Source organism: Lycium barbarum, chromosome 6 (assembly GCF_019175385.1).
Source record: "Lycium barbarum isolate Lr01 chromosome 6, ASM1917538v2, whole genome shotgun sequence".
Classification (NCBI taxonomy): Eukaryota; Viridiplantae; Streptophyta; class Magnoliopsida; order Solanales; family Solanaceae; genus Lycium; species Lycium barbarum.
Window position 1 is genome coordinate 114,516,092 of NC_083342.1, and position 22,340 is coordinate 114,538,431.

Here is a 22,340-nt window from a genome sequence, read left to right on the forward strand (position 1 = left end):
ACTCATTCAAGAACGTTTGGCCTTAGAATACTTTTTACCTTTTATTTTTTATGAATGAGTATAAGTCTTATCAATTAGTTTAAAAGATAATATTGTTTGACTGTTCAATTTTCGTAGTAATAATTATGTCAATTCTTCTTATAAATCTCTTAGCTCAAAAGGACACTGACCATAGACAATCTTAAGACATCGATAGCCCCCTTAAATTTGTCAGTACATTTCATTTACACACTCGAATTACGACTCATTCCAATAGAGCATTTGAATAATGTGTTTCTATTAGACGCTTTTGGTTCAAATTTTGAAAAAAAAAAATTTGTGTGTGTTCTCAAGTACCCATCATGTAAATAAATTAACCATTTAAAATATGTCACCTCCTACATTATCCTCAGTAAATTGTAAAACATGACTATATCTAGAATAATCGTCAATAAAAATGATAAAATATCTTTTTTCTCCTCTGGTTAGTATTCCGTTTAATACATATATTAGTTTGATTAAAATATATAAGTTTAAACAATTATATATATATATATATATATATATATATATATATATATATATATATATATATATATATATATATATAATTTCAGAAGCCTCCCCTCAAATTTGACGATATTACACTTACTGCTCTTATTCAGCTTTATTTGTAATAGTTTTTTAATCTATTTTTATTAATGTAAAAAGTTTATATAGTCAAACTAATTTGCCCTTACTAATGTATACTTCGTTTAATTTATTTTTGTAGACATCTTTCCGTGTAACGAATAATTGAACACGTATGCCAATGAGGGGGTCGCTAATTTGCTAGACTTACCAAAATCACAAAAATTCTTCTAACTTTGTTCTCTTCTATATACTATTTTATGGTTGTTTAAATCCAACCTTCCAATTTTAATTAATTTCCCCCTTGAAAGAATCTTTGCGTAAATGATTTAGTATTTTATGTTTAGCACCGGCATAGTTCACTTTACTGACTAAACTATTTTTTCAATACCCCAACACATGGATGTAAATGCTAGAAAGAGCACACAAGATCCTATTTATATCACCTCAAATTGATTGATCAAGGGAAACTAAGAGTCACTAACAGCCTCAAAAGAGAGTCATACTATAACTTTATATTGGTCGTTTTCAAGTTACATGTAGTTACTATGTACAAGAGCTACAGAAAAGGTTGCATATAATGATCAATAGAGAGAATTGTAAGTGAAGCATGTGGCTATGATGGAGAAGATGCAGACGAATAATGAAGGTAGCAGTGTGACATTCAAAAGCCTACTCATTCCCCAATATCCTGCCAGGGTTATTGTACTATCTGCAAATACTCGAGCTAAGGTTCCGGCTTCTGTTGAAAGTAGTCCGCCATTATAGGTTCCTTTAGAAAGCCTTGAAGACATGACTCGAGATAGAAGGTTAAGGTTAACGCCTGCATGTTTGAAGAAACAAAGGCGCTTTTATCGTTAACCATGATTGGCTATGTTGTTGCATTTGAAGTCATTAGTGCTATATATCACGAATTACCTTCGAGTACTTCAGCAGCTACAAATGTGATTAGAGCTGAACAGACATATTGTGGTACAGAATACGGGATTACAACATGGAAACTCAGAACTATTCCCAAGCATACCAATATTTCTGATGCAAGCAAAACTTGTCTGCAGGAAATCATTGAAACTTATTAAGGACAAGAGATAATAGACAACCTTAATGTGGTTCACAAAGTATGCCACTTACAATACAGTGGCTCCTCTGGACAAAGCAAAATTGATTTTGATATTAGTTTGTTGGGCTATTATGGCAAGCTAGCGGCAACTGTGATCTGAATCTAAATGTGCACTTAGTGATAACCTGCTATCCCACAGTACTATAGACTAGCTCAACTTGGACAAAGTAAAAGGGGGGAGGCAAACAATTATGTCTACCTGGATGAATGGCAGTTAATTCAACCAATAATACAATGGAAAAGAATATCATGATCATTAAGTCTTGTTCTGTGATTTACTCTCTTTTTACATCGTCTCTTCAGTTCCTGTGAATGCATGCGTCATTGACGAAAATGTCAGGAAATTACAGATAAGATAGCTTCTGTGTTTACCTCTCCTCAAACATGTTGCTGAGGTAGCTTCCAACAAGAATGTTTACTGGAAGGACGGTCAAGCCAAGGCATGCAAGAAAAATGGCCACATTGCTTGTCGACCATATGAAGTAGTATGTGGTGACAACACTTGATTCAGCAAGTAAAATCTCCATTGCATACTTCAGCATAAAGTATACGAGCAGTTGAACCTGTTCAGAGAGTCATGAATACATAAACAGTTCTCTGGTCCTGTTAAAAAGACAGAGAAAGAGACACATATGCAATTTCAGTCTGCACAACCCTCAGAAAGACGGACAGACACCATTGTGTTCCTAAGGCCACCAATTTGTATACAAGGTTGAGTTTAAAGAATCTGATGGATACAACCTGTATAGATTGACTATTTATTCACTTAAACAATTCCTCGTACAATATTCTTGAATTTCAATTACCCTGAACCTAGCGATTTTATATAACATGAAATCCATGGTTAAAATCTGAGAGAAAATGGTTGAATATCACACCGGAAACTGTCATCATTTTGACATGTAGAAGATCTTCATTAGATGTCAACACACCATCTATCGCTTATTAAAATATATTCTGGAGATTTGATTTACCCTTTACTCTTTAGCATAAGCTATCATACTTGATGAAATCAACTGAAATTCAAACCTTCACTGATGGGGTAAGCAGCTTATACGCAGAGATGATTGAAGTAACAGGTTTTTGGATCTCCTCTGCAGATTCTTCACTATTATCACAATCTTGGTCTTCATCTTGGTCTTGTTTCTTCTCCTCCACGCTTAAAAGAAGTGGCTGGGTAATACCGTTCTGCACTAAACCATTTTCAATCTGCCCTGGAACAAACAAAAAAAAAAAAAAAAAAAAATTATCTTCCAGATGGAATTCTGATTACAGCAGATGTTGAATTTCTGAAGCGAAATTCATAAAAGACGAGCAAGGAGTTGTTATGTATATTATGCCTTTCTCTGTTAGGGGTATTGGGTAACAGTAGAACTTTTGAATGTAGTAACTAACTTTAGCAAGGATATCTTGAAAATAAAAATAAGCACATGCCAAAGACAAGGTTAGATAACATAAGTTATTGATGTCTTAGTGTAGATGACATACCACTATTGGCTTTTGGTAGCAGAACGTCCTCCATTGGAGGCTCTCTAAAGGTGGACCACAAGCATAACAGGTAAAGAAACCATGCAAGAGCCATTATCCATCCTGGTAAAGTCTCTTGGTTAAAAGTGATCTTCAGGAACTTAAAGTCAGTTTGAAGCAAGCAGGCAACAGCTGGACCACATGCCATTCCAAGTGCACTTGCGCTTACAAAACCAGCTGAAGCCTTCATTCGCAAGTGCTGAGGAACACAATCACTGATATAGCGCCTGTTAATTGCCCTTGCTGAACCAAGCCTGAAATAGTAGAAAGCCATCTAATGATATAGATTTCCCAGTCCTGAATATGTGATTGAACTAATTAATTGAAAAAATATTCTGGATGAAGTGGAAACAAGCACATAGCACATCAATATCTTGATGATTCCAATCGAAGGAACAGTATTAACACCAATTGGTATTCTGACTAACTTTTTAAGACCATGAAAAAAAATGGAATAGATGCTTAGAGCTACTTTTTTCTTTTCTGATATAGACAAATAAGGGATATGGAATTACAGATTACTTGAGCAGAACTGTAGTAGTGTAACTACTTACCCGCAAAATAGACGTCCAATTAGAAGTAGGTATATGGAATTGAAATCATAAGCCAGTGCATATAAGGTATTCCCAATAAGAAGGACAATGCTGCTGAATAAAAGAGGCTTCATGTAGGATTTATTTGACCATGCACTAAAATACACTGAAGAGAACACCTGAGCAACAGCCATAGACCCAATCACAGCCCCACAAAGAGTTGCCGCGGCTCCAAGACTCAAAGAATAGTCATCTGCTGTTGGGACTATTATGTATGTGTTAACCATATACAAGAATGCATTGGCCAAGTTCAGCAGAAATGACATCAAGTGATATCTCTCATTGGCAGCATTATCCTCAGAAGGAGTTGGTAATTCTTCTGGTAAAATAAGTGCATGTTTACCCAAATAGTGAAGGAAATCAGTTGAATTTGTTAGTCTATCCACTGCTTGATTAATAGAACTAATGATCGGGTCCTGCATGGTAGAAATAAGATTTTTCACCAACAAAATCAGGATGAATGGAACTACAGGCAAGTGATATTTATATTAGCTCATGTCTCCTTTGAAAATTTTACTTCTCATGGAGTCAATTTACAAGAAGGATATTTTCTTTCTAATACCATAAACCTTGACGGATTTCTCTACACCCTGAACAAGCGTCTGACATTAGACTGGTTTTAACACAAGACGTCCAGAATTTACACATAAATCACTAGAACTTCTAGAAAATATCCTAAAAATAATCAGAGAATACAAACTATTGGGTGGCATAAATATAATTGAGTAGAGTTATTTCATGTACTTTTTTAAAGAAGTGTGTCCCCCGGGGAAAAGAAACAATGAGAAGTATCTCCCCCGGGGAAAAGAAACAATGAGAAGTATCTTTTGTGACTTTTTTCCATGGGATTTACTTTCTAGAACCAAATATAGTTTTAAGCATAGACAAACTAAAGATTTAACTACTGATAGAGTCATTGTGCGATTGTATCAAACATGAATTTGTGTGTGAAAAGAAGAGGATTCAATCTCAACTTTTTGAATGTATTAGATAGAATGAATTTTCTATCCCAATTAGTTCTTCATAACTCATAAGTTCCAGAGAAGAATAGCTGATAAATTATGTTAATCAAAATGAAATAGTGAAAGAAATTTACAATCTAATGTTCCAACCAATATACAATAATTAAGAAGTTATAAATTAACCTGAATTGGTTAAATGGACAAGAGAGAACCTGAAGAGGCAGACCCGGGTGATCATATATTGAAGTATAGTTCCCTTTGTTGTCTTGGAGCTCTGCAAGATTGCGAGATATGGTTCCAACTACAGCTGAAACGCCCTGCATGTGACTTGCATGACTGTAAGTTAGTTATGTTTTTGACTCATGCTAAAGAGTGAAGAAATAATGTCTCAGCAAATTCTGTTGAAAATTGCTATTATCCTAAAAGTTGCATCTTAAAGTAATTTTGAGAAAAACAGAATAAGTTACTAAAGAGCTCAATAAAACGATTACTCATGAGAGTGGAAAATTAGAAAAGTTGAGTTCAGTTGTCATACCACATGCTTAAATATTTGTCTCAGCTGAGAATAAGGATGATTAGCTCGAGTCTTGACATAGTAATTAGTGAGTTTATAACCACATCTCTTGTCAAACTTTTTCAGTATCTTGCGCACCCCAATGGCATTCATTTCAACAAAAAAGAGAAGCTGTAGCAGTTCTCTTCCTACATCTCTATATGACTGTTGAAGTTCAGATAATTTTGAACCATCTTGTTGCTGTACTAGGACATCATGCTCTTGGCCAAGAACAAATAACCTACTTGCCATTTCCCCTTGTTGTTCCAACAAGAATAAGACAATCTTTTCAATCTGAAATCATAAAGATACTGATCTAAGCCAAGAAAATAATTTAGTCAAAAATATAATGATAATAAGTTAAAGGGGGTGAGAATACATTGTAGGTCTATAGTGACTACTCAAGTGGTGTCGTGTAAACAGAGTGAGGTAACCACTGACTTGTGATTTATGCACGGAAAGTATATGTTTACTTAAGTCTCAACAGGTAATGAAGTGGTTTGAATTACAGCCACAAGTTGCCCTCAATAACAAAGTTCCTGATTATTGTGAGTTCTGAAAATAGGAGAAGATTGGAGATCTCACATGTTACTTGACATCTTGACTGGCTATGTGTTATAGACTTCATCTGAAAGAGTTTAAGATTGCATATTCAAGAACTTCACTTGTTCGCTACACTGATATCACCCCACAAAAAAAGTGGATACTGCCATTATTGAAACTTAATCTTCTGACGGAGTATGATGGAAATGCATAATGGGGAGGTGGAAATGGGCTTTTGTATGTGTTGTATTGCAGGGTGAGCTGAGAATTAACTGTAGCTCTAGGGAAGAAATCTTGATAAGATAAGCACAAGCAAAACATACAAAAGAACCACATGGAATTGTCTTAGATTTGAGACTAAGAAAAAAAAAAAGGTTTAGAATATACGCTTTGCAACTGAAATCCAAAAACAAGGTCACTGAGGAAACAAAACCATCACAGAATTTGGTTCATAAGATTATGGATATGGGATGCAAAAGTATGTAACCAAGTGCTAGTCCTTCAGATTAAGCTGAGAACTGCAAAAAGCTGTTTTTTTTTTGCACACAGTGGCTTGAAAACATGAATCCATAGTAGATTTCCCTCACCTAAAGCTTGAATTCTGTCTAAAACATTTAAACTCCAGAAGGATGTTGAATGACAAGATTGCTTAACCACTGTGAAAGAAATTGTCTGCAATAGCTTAGTAATAATTTGCATGGTACCTCTAGTTTTAACTAATTAACAGCAGCCTTAATTGTACTACACAGTTCATTTTCACTTCTCTTACTCGTACATTACAACCCAAATTATTGGCACAAAAATAGATACTTTCTTTTTATGTTTGTACCTGCTTATCTAGAATCCTCGAGAAATCCTTGAGAACATTCTCGCGACTTTGTTCAGAAACTTCAATCTGCTGCATGTAATTCTTCACTTTTTTCTTCATCAACTTATAGTTAATGTAATATCTGAAATGAGTAAGTGGAACCATCATTAGTAAGCCACTATGCGGTCTACTAGTGTTTGACACGAAAACTTAGAGATGGATAACATTTCCTGAATATGATTCCAAATGAAACATCAACTAGTTTACAGTTACTTAAGCTATAAGAGCTTGGCTGAGGGGATACTTGCTACAAGTGTACATGATTTTTCAACATAGAAATTTATGCAATTAAAGAACAAGCAATGAATAAATCCTAATTTTCATTTGGTAATAGGCTATTCCAGACATATAAGCAATGAATAGAAGAAACATGATATTAGAGCCTCTATTGAAGTTTCAGCAAATGAGATGATATTTATTTCTACTAAATCAATCTTCCATAGTTCCATGGAGAACTTAATCCAAAAGTTAACCCCAAAAAAGAACACAAATTCACAGTTGAAACATCACAATATGAAAGATGAAAAATATGAGTAGCCAAATGATCGATAAACATACCCTTGCCATTCTTGAATTTGAGTTTCTTTCAACTTTTTCCCGAAGGCAACCATCTTTCAGAAGCAAGGGATATTAACCTGAGAATATGAAAATAAAATAAAATTAAAGATTAAAGATCTGATACTTCAAACAACTAAATACAATAAAGTGAAATCAATTCTGAAATCATGTACTAATACAAATACCATAAACTCAAACAAAGTTTTCCAAGTAAATTAAACTTATCATTGCTTCTAACTTTGATCCCATATTCATAACAAACAAAAATCCTGATTCAGAGTCAAGAAGTCGTAAAAGATAGGAACTCTTAAACTTTTTCTGATGGTATATATATTGGAGTATATAAAATCCAAAAACAGATACTCCAAAATGCAATTGCATGTACAAGTGGCAAACATGCATGATTACAAATTTGACACACGCCAAATTATCCAGAAAGTTTCCATCTTTTCTGCAAGTCAAACCTTGTATTTTTATTCTCTCTAACTCTCTTTTCACACAGAAAAAATGTAAACAAATCTATTTATGGAACCACAATAAAAGTAAAACGCAAAATGATGCAGGAAATTGGGAAACCAATTTCAAAATCTGAAAAAAGAAAATAAAAAACCTGTGAAACGATTCTGTACTCTGCATGTAGAGTACAGAAACATACATTCTCCGGGACGGGAACTGGGGTTTAGGTCATTGTGAGCGGGGGGCAAGATGTTATGTACTTGTACATATATTAACTTTTGAATACCCCGAATTAATACAAAAGGTTAGCTCAAGCGGTTTGAGTGTTAAAAATTATCTCTAGTGTCATAGGTTCGAATTCCATCGACAACATTATCTTTTATATTTAACTTTTGTTGTTTTTTTTTTCTTTTTAACTCATGAAAATCTGAATTCGCCATTGATTTCGCACCCTGTGGCAATTACAATGTGGGGATTCGAACTCTCACCAACAAGGTAAAAGTTCAGGTAGTCTCTTGATTCTCGCACTGTCGCAAGTATTTTTCTTTTAATTTTTTTTCTTAATTTGTTGAGAAGATCACCTTTGCACACGTAATCTTTATTTTCCTCCTCCTTCTATCTCTTCTTAGGGTATATTTGGTACTACAGAAAATGTTTTCCTATTTTCTCTTGTTTGATTGCACTTATTTTGAAAATATTTTCTTCAAAATAGGAGAAAATGTTTTCCATAAAAATTTTAAAAAATATATATTTTCTGAATTAATAAAAATACACCAACGCATGTCCGTATGCTATACCACCACCCTTGCCCCCAGACCCACAAAACCCAACCACACCTTCCCCACCACGCCACCTTGTCCCCCACCCCCACTCCACCCACCACCCCAAACCACACCCCAAGCCACACCACCTTACACCACCCACGTCATCCCATCCCATCCCCACCCCACCCATGCTACCTTCCACCCCTCCGAATTTTCCTTTTAATATATTTTATTTATTTTTATTAAAAAAAATGGAATAAAATTTCTGAGCCCCACCACAACCTCCCACCCCACCCAAAACCCCCAACGGCCCCCACCAACCCCAACCCCTCAAAAAAAAATTAAAAGAAAAAGTTTTTTTTTTTTTTGTGGTGTTTTACACCACCCAGCACCCTCACCATCCAAAAAAATTTAATGTTTTCTTAGAAAAGAGTTTTTAAAAGTTTCTTTTTTGTTGGGTGTTTCACACCACCTGGCAGCCTAACCCACCCCCCAGCCTACCGCACCCCCAGTCAGTATTTTCCACCAGCAAAAGTTGCGCTCCGAATTCAAAAACTTCATATTGGTTGTACTTTAATTATATGGAAATGCTCCTGAAATGACATTTTTCAACTTGCATATCAAACACAAGAAAATGAATACGAAAACCACTTATTTTCCGAGAAAGCATTTTTTTGAAAAACATTTTCCGTCGTACCAAACACACCCTTAGTCATCAGTGTAATTTTATATTCTTTTTTTTCTTAACAAAAATGATTTTATATTCGGAGCTAGAATCCAGTACACCTAATCATGAAGAAAAGAGTACTTAATTATCATTTTACGATAACTCATGTCACTGCAGTTTAATTATATTTACTCTAACAAGTTAGTAACCAAATCATGCTTGCAGTAGAACGTTACATCTAGAAATGACCAAAGAAGACGGATATTGGGATATTCAGGTAAGATGAGACCTTCCTCAAACATCATCAGAGAATAATATATGGAGCATCAAACAAGAGTTATAATTAACAAAAACAAGGGGATACGAAGGTTTAGAAGCAGAAACGGACTATCTGCTTGCTGTCAAACTTATTTAACAAGACGAAATGCGTTTTCATCCTCTAAGGACAATTATTGAAGATTGCAGATACCTGTTGGAAGTCAACAAAGCAACTATTACCCATATTTGAATAGAGGCAATATTTCAGTGCGCAGATTTTTTGGCAACTGAAGGTCACAAACATGCAGAGATTTGCTTGTATGGGAAGATACAATCAAAAGATATAAGAGTTTTTGCTCCTAACAGACTTAAATAGTGAAGCTTTTGAACGATATTAGAATTTTTTAGTATTTTTCATTATACCAAAAGAGAAATAGAACGTCGTTGACATCTAAACCAATAGATTTTTAAATGATGAGTTAATAATGTGCAAATTCTTTACCCATAGAAGTTATACACTTGTTCTTTATCTAGTATTACAGGCAAACAAATTATTCTTTCAGGTTGTTTAAATAAGCAATAGAATTGGATCGAAAGTTTGAATGTTTGCCCTTTTAGAAGGAAGATTTACCTGTACCTTCCACTAAATCGACTTATGATAGGTACTTCCAGCATAATTTTCAGATATCATGTACACATGCCGTCTTTTGAACTTTGCATTATATAATTATGTTGTATTCTGCAAAGCTATAATTATGCATGCATTAATTTTACTTTACCTCATAATTGGAATATTAAACTATTGTTTTTTAATCATTTGATATATGCGTTTGGTCCTCTCGTGTCATGATATCCTAACTCTTACTATAAAATATCTTTACGAGCAATTACGAAAGATTAAAAAATATATCAAAAGTTATAAAGTAGATAAGAATAACTTTTATACTTTCTTTCAAACTTCTCTTTTACGGAGTATTGTTTATTTTATAATTTGTTTAGATTGAGTTAGCTTTTCATTTATTTTGTAAGTGTGAAATTTATTATTTAGAAAAAAGTTGAATGCTTCACCCATTATCTCACTATACTTTGTTTGTCTTCTCATGACGGACAAATGATTTCGTTCAACAAACATAGTTTTAAAATTTTATGTCTAAGACTCCGATTGGACATGTTTTTTTTTTTTCCTTTTTCTCAAAAGTATTTTCATTACAATGTTTGGTATACATATTAAAATGTCTTTTGTGTTAGTTTTTAGAAGATGAGTGTTTCAGATTTAAAAAACTGATTTTGACCAGTTAGTTTTTAGAAGAGTTTTTCAGATTTAAAAAATGATTTTGACCAGCTTTTAAGTGAAAAATTTGCACTCACAAAATTCTAACTTTTTTTCAAGTGAAATGTATATATGTTCAAACACAACTTTAACATTTAAATATTATTTTTCAACCTCAACTTCAAGTACTATTTCTTTTTCAAAATATCACTCCATTCATATCCAATCGCCTGCTAATAACTAATATTCCCTCGTCTCAAATTATCTATTGTGGTTATTAAAAATAGTTATCTCAAATTATTTATCGTTTTAGAAGTACAAGACACAATTAATTATTTTTATTCATTAATTGATATTTCTTAAGAGACGGGTAAAACACAAAAAACGACAGATAATTTGAAACGGAGAGAGTAAGTGAGTGATAAATTATTCACTTCTCTTTTTGTGCTTAGTCTTTTATTATTAGAGTGATATAAGTAATGGGTTTCTTCATTTAGTTTGATGTCTTAATGCATTGCTTTCCAACAACTGTGGCAGCAAAGATCCCTTCCCATGCATAGGAAAGGGAATAATTTGAAATAATTTCCTCTGGAGTCATAGAGTATTTTTTAATATATCATTCTCAGACTTTAATTATTTGAAAGAGACAGCCACAGGTGCGATATTGCACCTTTGGAGTTTTTGGATAATACTGTATATTCTGTATGACTTACACATGGCACTCGCAAGTTGCAAGTGGGAAATCCTCTTTTTTGTCTCCCTCCAGGACTCTTGATGTTGATTTTATCAACAATAGTTAATATCGTAATTTCACTAAAAATATTCAAGACTATAGGAGTATGTTATAGTGAGTGATTTTTTTTTATATTATATATAATTTTCGACGAAAGTATTCAGTTGACCACTTTTAGTTTCTATTTATGTGGCTCCGCCTCTAACCCCCATCTCCTTTTTTTTTTTTTTTTCCCTGTATAAAATTTGTTTCTCTTTTTGGTGTTAATTGCTCTATGAAAAGTAGGAGGAACATTGCGCCAAAAGTTCTTTGAGGTGCCAAAAAGAAAAATTCACTAAAAGAAACTTATACTGCCAATTAATATTGGCCAACCGCTATGTAAGTTTCACTTAACGATATAACTCATCATAGTCATATTCGAAACATGAGGTTATAGTACTAGAGCTTTCGTCCAAATACGTATTATTTTTTAATAATACTATATATAGAGAAAGCTTTTTTATGAACCACGTACTCTCATGCCAACTGCGTGAAGAACTGGATTTTGTTGCCACAATTTTTTTTAAATTTTTTGAAAAAGATTTTGTTGCCACTTAAATCATAATGGTTGCAATTAATTAGTAAGAACTGGATTTTGCTTGCATACAAATTAAAGTTGTCCGGCAGAAAAATGTACAGATTAAGACATAAATATAATAAAGCTACTATCAATATGCAGACTCCGTCCGTTTCAATTCGTCTGAAATTATTTTCTTATTAGTCCATTTAAAGAAAAATAATACATTCTAATATATTCTTAATAAGAAGTTTTTATAGTCACATAAATATTAGGTCATGTTTAAGATCACAAGTTTCAAAAGTTTTATAATCAAATAAATGTTAAGACATATTTAGATTACAAGTTTAAACTCTGTAGCAAGTCAAACTATGACAAATAAAATAGAACGGAGGGAGGTAGTACTTTTCCACATTCAAATTAAACAGAAGAAAATATGTAAATGCAGCTATATCATGAACAATATTAATGTTAGTATTAGATTTTATGATGGTTACGGTAAAATAAACGCAGCTCTTGGTAAACAAGGGCATATATGGAATTAGCTGAGCTTTTCTGAGTATATATAGAAAACTAGAAGCACATCATCAGGTGAAAGAAGAAATGCATGCAGATGATGAAGAGACAGAATATAGAAAATAGAGTTACTTAGATGATGAAGAGACAGAATATAGAAAATAGAGTTACTTAGATGATGAAGAGACAGAATATAGAAAATAGAGTTACTTACAAGTCTAAAGCTCAGAGAGTAAATTAAGATCAACTGATATATTCTTGATTCTCTCTTTCAGTAGCGTCTAATGAGAGTACATACTTATGGGGGAAATGCTAAGTGTAGGGTAAAGAGAGTGTGCAGAACAAGAAGTTTAAGAATCTCTGTGGGGTTTCTGTAAGAAAAATTAAAGAAAATAAAGGGGTAGGCAGGTGGGGTGGGATGGGAGTGGTGGGGAGGTTGATAAGGCCTTTTGGGATGTCAAGGGTCAGGTAAAGAAGGAACAGCTCCCAACCAAGTAACTCATTAGTCTCTAAGAATTTGACACGTTTTACAATATGGACAAGTTAAAATACTCACACTACTCGTAAAAACAAATGAAAGTAGCCATCCCTTTCAATTTGTTTGCTAGTATAGTTTAACCCAAACTGAAGCTTAAATAAAACTTACGGTCCTAAATAAAACATGATTTGATATTTATGTGGTTATAAAAATTTCTTTAAGAATAAAATAAAAAGTTTTAAATTAATTGTTTTCAAATAGATAAATGTACTAACCCTTTTGGAATAGATCATGTTTACCTGTAAAACGATTTAGTTGAATTTATAGATTTGGTCAAGGACACGTGGATCAGAGTTACCAATAAGACTTAGATATTTGTATTGAAATAATGTAAGTATGCAAAAACAAAGTAAGAAGTAAGGAAAAGCCTGGGCAGCAGGTGACAATTCCGGACTTGGATTTCTCTGCTCCGGTCAGGCTGTGGCACCAGAGCTTAGTAAGTATGACAATAAGATTAAAGTTTATGCAAAGAATAAGTGTAAGAACTGAGTATATTAGCCTGTGTCTCGTCCTCTTTACAATGAAATGGCAATCTTTATTTATATTAAGAGCTAGGAGCACATATTTCTTGTATTGCGCCTCTGCTAATAATGAGCTTTAAATGTCGGGCAATAATGAGTAATGAAGAGGGTTATTATAACGCACAAACACCGTATCTTTAACGTTTAACCTGACTCATACGGAAGGCCATTGCGTTCCAGGTCCGGAGCGGCTACAACGTTACACTGGACCTGGCGCTTTCTCCGGTACCGCGGTTTCGCTACCGGTGGTAGCAGCGCTGACTCACCTTGTGTCTTATCCTTCGTGCCACGTGTCTTAACCATACTGGTACAACTGTATCTTTCGCATTTTGCCCAATATAGATAGACCCCCACTTCTTGGGATTCGAACAGGTTTTGTCACGACCCGACTAGGGGCCGTGACGAGTACCCGATACTTGTACCGAGCACCCCTTATTTATCTTGTTACCTTTACCTCTTAGCAAGCCGTATAAACAGTGCCATTTTTTTTTTTTTTTTGAACATTAATGAACATTAACATTAGCAGCGTCATTATGAACATAGACTAGTAAACTTCGTTATCACTTTATACAACAACCATGCCAAAACACCATATATCTAACCGTACCTGACTGACTGTACATATCTGTCTACGAGCCTCTAGACATAGTATACTTATACATAAAGAGGGCCGAGTACTGTCGGGCCCGAATATACATACACAAAATAGTACCACTGGAGTGAGGCTCCGAAACAACTGGAGCGCTGTCAAGTGCGGCTGGTAGAGCTTCTAAGGATCACGTCCACCTGTCTGCTGACCTGCGCGGCATGAAACGCAGCGTCCACAAGAAGGGACGTCTGTACGAATAGTGTACCGAGTATGTAAGGCATGGAAGATAATACAAGTAGTAACATAGAGTACGATTAATAGTATCATGGAGTCGTAGGACGTATAATGAGGTAAGAAAGTAACCTGCACTTAGGGAGGCCCCTTGTCTTTTCTTTTCTTTTTCTTTGAAACATTTCTTTTTCATAGACATGGAAAATAGGGTTTAAATCATGTTATGTTTTTATCATATTACATTCTGCACTATCATAGCGTGTCGTATCATATCATATCGTAGCATATCATGTCATGGAAGTATTATATCCTAGCGTATCATGTCACAGCATAGCTTGTCACATCATAGCATAGCTTATCATATCATAGCATGGCCTGTCATATCATAGCATAGCTTATCGTATCATAGCATGGCTTATCATATCATAGCATAGCCTGTCATATCATAGCATAGCTTACCGTATCATAGCATGTCATGTCATGGCATATCATAGCATATCATGTCATAGCATAGCTTGTCATAGCATTTCTTATCATAGCATAGTGTATCATAGCGTATCGTGTCATATCATAGCATAGCATGTCTGGTCATGACATGGTAGGTCATATCATAGCGCCGAACAATGTCGGCTCACCCACATAGCGCCGATGTAGATACGCACCGGCTCACCCATATATCCCGCGTCCGGGCACCCCGCGTCCGGGATGATAACCCAGCTGATCAGGTGGCAGTGAAACATATTTCCCTTCCCGTTCCCCCATATAACCCTTCCCCCCAGCCCAGGTTCATATACTTAGCTTGCATATATGTACTTTGTATGCATATACACATCTTATATACGTACACATATTTTTGTATTCATATACAATTCTTGTATACATATACATATCTTATATACATTTACATATCTTATATACATATACATATTTTATATACTTACACATATCTTATATACATATAAATGTTTTATATATATATATATATATATATATATATATCATATAAGCACACAAGGGAGCCCAAGGAAAAATCATGTAGCCATCGGAGTGACGTAAGGTCGGTGACCTCCGATTACATTATGGAATACTCGTGATCGCTTTTGTCTCACCTCGAAGGGACGAATATTTTAAGGTGAGACGGTCAACGGAGAATAGTATTAAAGTAAACGTAGAATGAAATCGTGGGCGTCACAGATGACAGTTCATAGGCTTGGGAGTCTTTAGAAAGTAAAGTCATAGCTAGAGGATACAAATAAGATTCACAAATTAGTTTATCAACTTCATATTCACATTCACTCCTTAGCTTAGGAATCTTAGTCGTAGAATCGTTCCGGTCGTACTTATCATAGGCACATTCTCTTGTCTAACATTGTCGTTATCATTATCACCATAGAAACATTCTCGTTAAAGTAGTCACAGCACTTATCATTTGGTAGCGGGATCGGGATCAAAGGTCCCCTTTGGATTCACTTCAAGTAAGTCAAACAAGACTATAGGGAAATTCCGAGAGTAATGGGCCCACCTTGGGCCGGATGAGGTAGCGTGTACGATTTACATATGTTACATGTCTTGGCATTACTTGTGAGGGTTCTAGGGTAATCGGGTCCCATTTATGCAACTTCTAGGGGTTTAGGAGGTCTTTCTACCATTTGCACACTTTCTAGTTCAATTCTATTGAACAAAAAGTGGAAAACTTTAGGTGCGGATTCTGGGGAACAGAGTTGTCCCCGAGGCTCGTACCCGACTTATTACATCTAAGACATGCCATAGAAAGAAGGGTGAAGCCTTACATACCTCTTTTCGCTCCTTATGCTATTCCGAATCCAAGTTGCAAATCCGCCAAAATCTACAAATTGGTCACATTTACCAAACTTTGATTAGAGCATTTTTGAATTGGAATCTCAAAGTAACATTTGTCTACCAAAATTTCGGCAGCACTTCCCCTATAAATACACCATCCCACCAAGTTCAACTTGGCCAATTTCAATCAACAACAATCCCCGGAATTCAACCCGGCCAAACTATCAACATAATTTCAACAACCACACTAACAATTTCCATATTCAATCCAAGATACATTATAACAACTTAATCAATTTACTACTTCTTTCAAAACCTTCCAACTCCAATAAAAACAATAACAACTTTATAATGTATATTCCAACAACACCATACAAATATCATTACCTTCCATACATGTAAGGACATAATATTCAATTTACATAATCTTCCAAGGCAAGCCTCCAACTACTAATACTTCACTAAGCTCATTAGGCTTTTATTTGCAATATAAAATCCACAACACAACAACCAACATACCAAATAAAACTTGTTCACATTCCTTCATGATTCACCAAATATACATGGCTATACATCATGCATATACAACTACAACCTCTCCAAAATCATTCAACTTCCATTATCAACATAACATTCACAACAATAACAACCAATTACTAGATAAAATAATTAAAACATGATTTCTACACCCACACATGCTACCTCACGGCCACACCACCATATTCTTTTTCCTTATGAATTTCATCCATTTTTGTACACTACCACATGCATAAACATCCATAAACATTCATAACATATAAGGAAGGATGAATTCTTACCTTGTTCCTTTAATCCTCCACTTAGCTAGAATTCACAACTTGTATGAATATGTATTTTTCTTGCTTCAATGACCACTCCACTTTGTTTAGGACCCTTCAATTGGTAGAAAATGATTTTTGAAGTTTTTTTTTTTTTTTTTTTGGTCTTGAACTTGGCCGAAAATGGCCTTGGAGATTTTTTTTTCTCCTTCTTCTCTAGTGTTCTTAGGCTCTTGAAATTTCTAGAAGTTGAAGTGGAAGTTGAAGTATTTTTGACCCCTTAAGCTTTAGTTGGGCCTAGCCCATCCATGTGGATGGCCCAAGTGACCCCTTTTTAATTCCAAGCCCATATTTAACTCTCTTGGTCTTGTAACTCATGAATTCTTATTTTTTTTTTTTAAATTCCAAATTTACCCCTCGCCTTCCTCCATATTTCCACGAGTCATATTGCGAATTTTTCTTTATGCCATTGACCTTTCTTAATATTCCCACTTCAAAATTTTCATAAACAACTTTTATGCCAATCAAAATCAAAATTATAGTCTTGTTCTTGACCTTCCACCATTACCTTAAATTATCCAAATACGCAAAAATGCGGGATATAACAGGTTTTCCTGGGAAGTGGAAGAGATTTGAACTTGACCCGATTACGCAGAAAACTGGAATGCCACATCGTTTCAACCGAAGTGTCAGATACCCGAAACGTCACCAAACAGTGAAGGCGGCGATGATTGGCGTTCTACCACCCCCAATGACACCTCGTTTCTTGGGATTTCAATCCTTATATATACCCAAAACCTTTTCCAAATTTACATCATTCAAGCAAATTATTTCTTTCCTTGAACGAAGTTCAAACTTCCTTTATTAAAGCCTCCACATCTTTCTTTTTAGAACTAACACCATATCCAACTATGGCCTTGTCTGTTCAAAGCCCTGCGAACTCAGTCCCTTCTTCCTCTCGTTCTTCTGATAATTCCTCGAACGAGAATATACCCGACACCTCCATTACCACAGAAATAGACCTAGGATCCGTTGCCACAGAAATTCTGCCTATTGACTGTGTGTATAGTGAAGTCTTTCGCATCGATACTCGCCATGAATCTGTGGGAGAGATTAAATCCTTAATCACTGTTGACGATTTACCCCAGATTTATACTGATTACAACTTGGGTCCGGAGGCCGTAGCCCTCGTCGTTGGCCCTGAAGACAGATTAACTCAACATGTCGAGGGATATTCCATGGTCCACACTTATCCTTTTACCATCAGGTTCGAATTGCCGGTACCTCTTTTGATCGAGACTTTCTGTCGACGGTACCAAGTTTGCTTAGGGCAACTTGCTCCCTAATTGTGTAGAACCGTCTACTGCATTCAGAACCTTGCCGACCGTGTCGGGCTTGCCTTTTCTATCGACCATCTGATGCAGCTTTACTCCCCTCACCTGTCCCGGGGCTAAATGATCCACTTATTCCCCTAGGGCTCTCGCGGTTTGATTACCAGTGCCGAAGATGACTTTGACCGGGGCTGGTGTGACCGGTTCGTTATGATATGAACAGATCTTCTCTACCATCCTTCTCCGGAGCCCTTTCCAGAGACGTGGAACTATACTCGTAAGTTCGTAAATCTTCTTTCTCTTTATCCGAAATTTTATCCATCACCGCATAATCTTTTCAAACTCTGCAGCAATCCCTGTGGCCCCAGACTTTGTGTCGGGGATGTTTGACTGGGTGCTGGACTTGCTGAGGTCCACCGCGGGAATAACCAGAACTTGGAAAAGCTTGATTGCGGAACGGTGGAGAGGGAAAAACCACAGTAAGATTTTGAATCAAGATTTAAAAATACTTCTTCACATTTCTTCACTTTCCCTAACGGAAACCTTTTGGCTACAAGCAGGGATTCCCACCCGAAGATCATCAACCCAGAAGCTCCCCTCAAGCGTCACTGCTCTTTCTAACATTATGTCTGCCACCACTCGCCAGTCTGGGAGCCGAAAGCGCAGAGTTCAGAGTCCCCTGAAAATTGCCGGAACCCGACTGAAGGAATAGGCTCCCTTGCGCGATCCCGTCGCTGCTTTATTGAGGCTTGCAATGAGGTGCAAGATAATCAGGAGGTGATCGATATTGAGGGCGAAGAAAAGAATCCTCCATCCCGTGGATGGCGGGGTCGGAAGTTCCCTCGGAAGGAGGAGGGTCCGAGAACCCTTCGGAGCATGCAGACCCCGACCCCTTACTATTGCACTTCAGCACCAACAAAGACGGTGAGGATTTCGTTCAAACAGGGCCAGATGGTTCGAACCTGAAATTCTTATTGTATCAGCTTACCAACCAGATCCTCGTACGCCATACCTCCACTATCTCGGCCATAGCCGAGGCGGGGAAACTGCAAATGCCGGACTCCGTAACTGCTGAGAATTGCCAACTGCGCTGAGAAGTTGAAACTCTCCGGATAAGATACCGTGAATCTGAATCACTGAAGCATTCCCTCCGGCTGAATTACGACGAAACCAAGCACCAACTGGATGAAAAGAAAAAATCCCTGCAGGCCAAAGATTCTGACCTCCAAAACCTTCAAGCGCGAGTCCGCCATCTGTCGAGCAACCTGGAGGCTTCCCGGGGTCAGCTCAGAGGTTCTGAAACTTCCCAAGCTCGACTCCGAGCTAAATGGGACAATCTACAGTGGATCCAAGTTGTCCAGGATCGTAAGGCCTATCTGATGCGCGACCTTGCTATTCTTAAGTCCCGTTGGGATGCCTTCCAGGAGGCTTTGGACAAGAAACTAGATCTGGAAGAGGCCTTGCTTTATGCTGAAGTGGATTTTACGATTGACGAATGTACCATGGCGAGCCTGAGATCGTCTGAGGACATTGGCTCTGATAGTGGAGACCAGGGAGCCCCCGCTCCTACTGAGGCAAGACCGTCTTCCCCTTGACTTTAGATTCCCCGTAACTTTGACGGGCCTACGTACCCATGCTTTATTTATTCTAGGACTTGCATTCCTTTGCTTTAAGTTTTCTTTTTTGAACAATTATGTTTATCGTTTCCTGCCTCCGGGCCTTTGGGTGAAGCTTTATAATTACAACTCCAGTGTTCAAGATTTACACCTGTGCTTTTACTTTGCGCATCCTCTTCTAACCAGGAAGTATCTAGTTGTTATAGACTCGAAGGCCAGGTTCATCAGTTTAATTTTTGCCCCTGAGTCTTTGGGTGCAACTAGCCACTTCTTGTCATGCCTCAAAACCCACCCTAGGTATAACAGTCATCTGATGCAATGGATAACATCGGAATCACCTTATGAATCAATAAACATCTAATCGTTCCTGTTTAACAACCTATCTTAATAAATATGAAACAAGTCATTAATAAATTGGACAAAAGCATAACTATACTTAGAGATAATGCAGCAGAAGTCAAATCAAATGCTTAGTTAATAAATGTGGCAAAATGCCCCCAACAAGTCATACGAGACTCCAACACACTACCGACAATCTGACATATCTATGGAGCTTCTAAGATAATGAGTAAATGTCTAAATCATCGGGATGCAGCTCGTAAACTAAAACACGAAAAGTAAAGATAGAATGGTGTCCCACGTGTTATACCCCATTTTAACCGGGTTGAAGCGGAGTACAACATATTGGTGATTCCTATTTTTGCTTATTTTAAGGAGTCGTCACCTAATTGATTTTAAGGTGAATTAGGGCACCTAATTATTAACTAAGGTAAAGCTAACTAAACCTCCGTTAATAGTCTGCTTAATCAGTGTGATTCTAGGTAAAAGTTCTATATTATCCTAAAGGGAAGGGGTTAGGCATCCTTTAGAATCCGTTAAATACGGTTATCCGGCCAATCTTAGGTTAATTAATTAAGTTTTAAAATTTAAGAAAATAGCTTTGAGAAAAAAGATAACTTATAACTAACAAAGTTTAAAATATTATTATATGAATGATGCACTCTATATGGTGAAAATAAGTACTTAACGTTCAGAGCGGTAATCCTAAATGATAGAATCTACCCCTTTCTAATCCTACATGAACTATAGGTTCTCCACCTAACTTTAAGCCACGCACAATCCAAAACACAGACAAATTAGCAATCATAAAGATGGACAAAAGAAAATGAATGATAAGAAAAAGAGAATAAAATGTTACAGGCGGCCTCTAACGAGTTTCGCCTGCACGATGTGATCTAAGAATTGCGGAACGAGATGACTCTATGGACGGGTGTGCCGAGTCTCATCTTGAGACTTTGTTTTGATAAAGTCCCGAATTAAGACTCCGTTTGCTCCGATGTGTACATGTAAAAGAAAGGGGAAAAAAGATAAAGATTAGCATCCAATTGTGACAAAAGCTATCATTGTTCTAAGAAAAAATGTAACAGATTAATTAGATACAAATGAACAGACTCTTTGGTACACAATATACCATCAACTCCTATCTAAAGGGAAATAACAAGCAGCACAGCAACTATGACATAATCAACTTTAAGAAGTCATGGTATTATGCCAGACATCCTGAACATCTAATACAACATATTGAAATCCTTACTAGCTCGCTTGATCAAACAACATCTAAATCTGCCTACTTAATCAATTCTAACAAAACAACCTATAAATCATGATTAACTAGAACACAACCAACATATAATGCATACTTAGCATAAACAGCCTAGACCAAATGGCTTCTAAAGCATGTTTATATGAGCAGACTAAACATAGTACACTTTCTAATGAATGCAACAGCAAACTAATCACCACTATTAAATTAGTTCACATAATCATTAATTAAATTACTTGTTAAATTGATTCATATAATCTTTATTCCTTTTCAATCTAAAATCAAGATTGAACACGAATATGACTCAAGACGGACCAACTATTCTAACACATATACATATGTTTAGAATACGTACACAAATCACACAGAAACAGTAAAATGAACTAACACCGAAAAAACATTATTTAGCTAATTAACTCATCACATGAACATTCTTAGTCACAAAAAAAAAATGACAAATTTAAGCTAACACATAGCAACTAAAGAAATGAAAAAATGCAGAAATGAATGGAAAAGGGGAATTACCTGCTTCGGGTGCAGCGAAGTGGGTACGGGGTTTCCAATCTACACTAAAAAACTATTAAATCTGAGCTTGCGATGCTCGGATTCGAACCAATACCCAAGGACGAAAGAGGGAAAAAATATGATCTGCTATTTAAAGCACAACCGACGCAAACGAAAACAAAAATGACGGGATTTTGACTCGATAATAAAGTTGATGCACTAATATTGCTTAGGATTTTTGGCCATTGGAAAACTTT

At 36.1% G+C, this 22,340-nt stretch overlaps 1 protein-coding gene across 4 annotated transcripts; it reads right to left on the reverse strand.

Moving 5' to 3' along the window:
• Positions 1-1,094: 1,094 nt before the first annotated feature.
• On the reverse strand, positions 1,095-12,910 carry LOC132645649 (SPX domain-containing membrane protein At4g22990-like). Of its 4 annotated transcripts, none has more exons than XM_060362753.1 (11): positions 12,768-12,910; positions 7,334-7,410; positions 6,737-6,857; positions 5,347-5,658; positions 5,024-5,128; positions 3,811-4,265; positions 3,218-3,510; positions 2,759-2,943; positions 2,102-2,292; positions 1,528-1,661; positions 1,095-1,432 (listed from the first exon to the last, which is right to left on the reverse strand). In XM_060362753.1, exons 2-11 carry the CDS (start codon positions 7,384-7,386, stop codon positions 1,194-1,196), a joined length of 2,088 nt encoding a protein of 695 aa, XP_060218736.1. In that variant the 5' UTR covers positions 7,387-7,410; positions 12,768-12,910; the 3' UTR covers positions 1,095-1,193. The 4 variants fall into 4 exon arrangements, 3 of the variants coding, with proteins under 3 accessions (XP_060218736.1, XP_060218737.1, XP_060218735.1); XM_060362754.1 differs by lacking the exon at positions 12,768-12,910 and adding an exon at positions 7,944-8,017; XM_060362752.1 differs by lacking the exon at positions 12,768-12,910 and adding an exon at positions 7,519-7,668.
• Positions 12,911-22,340: the final 9,430 nt, after the last annotated feature.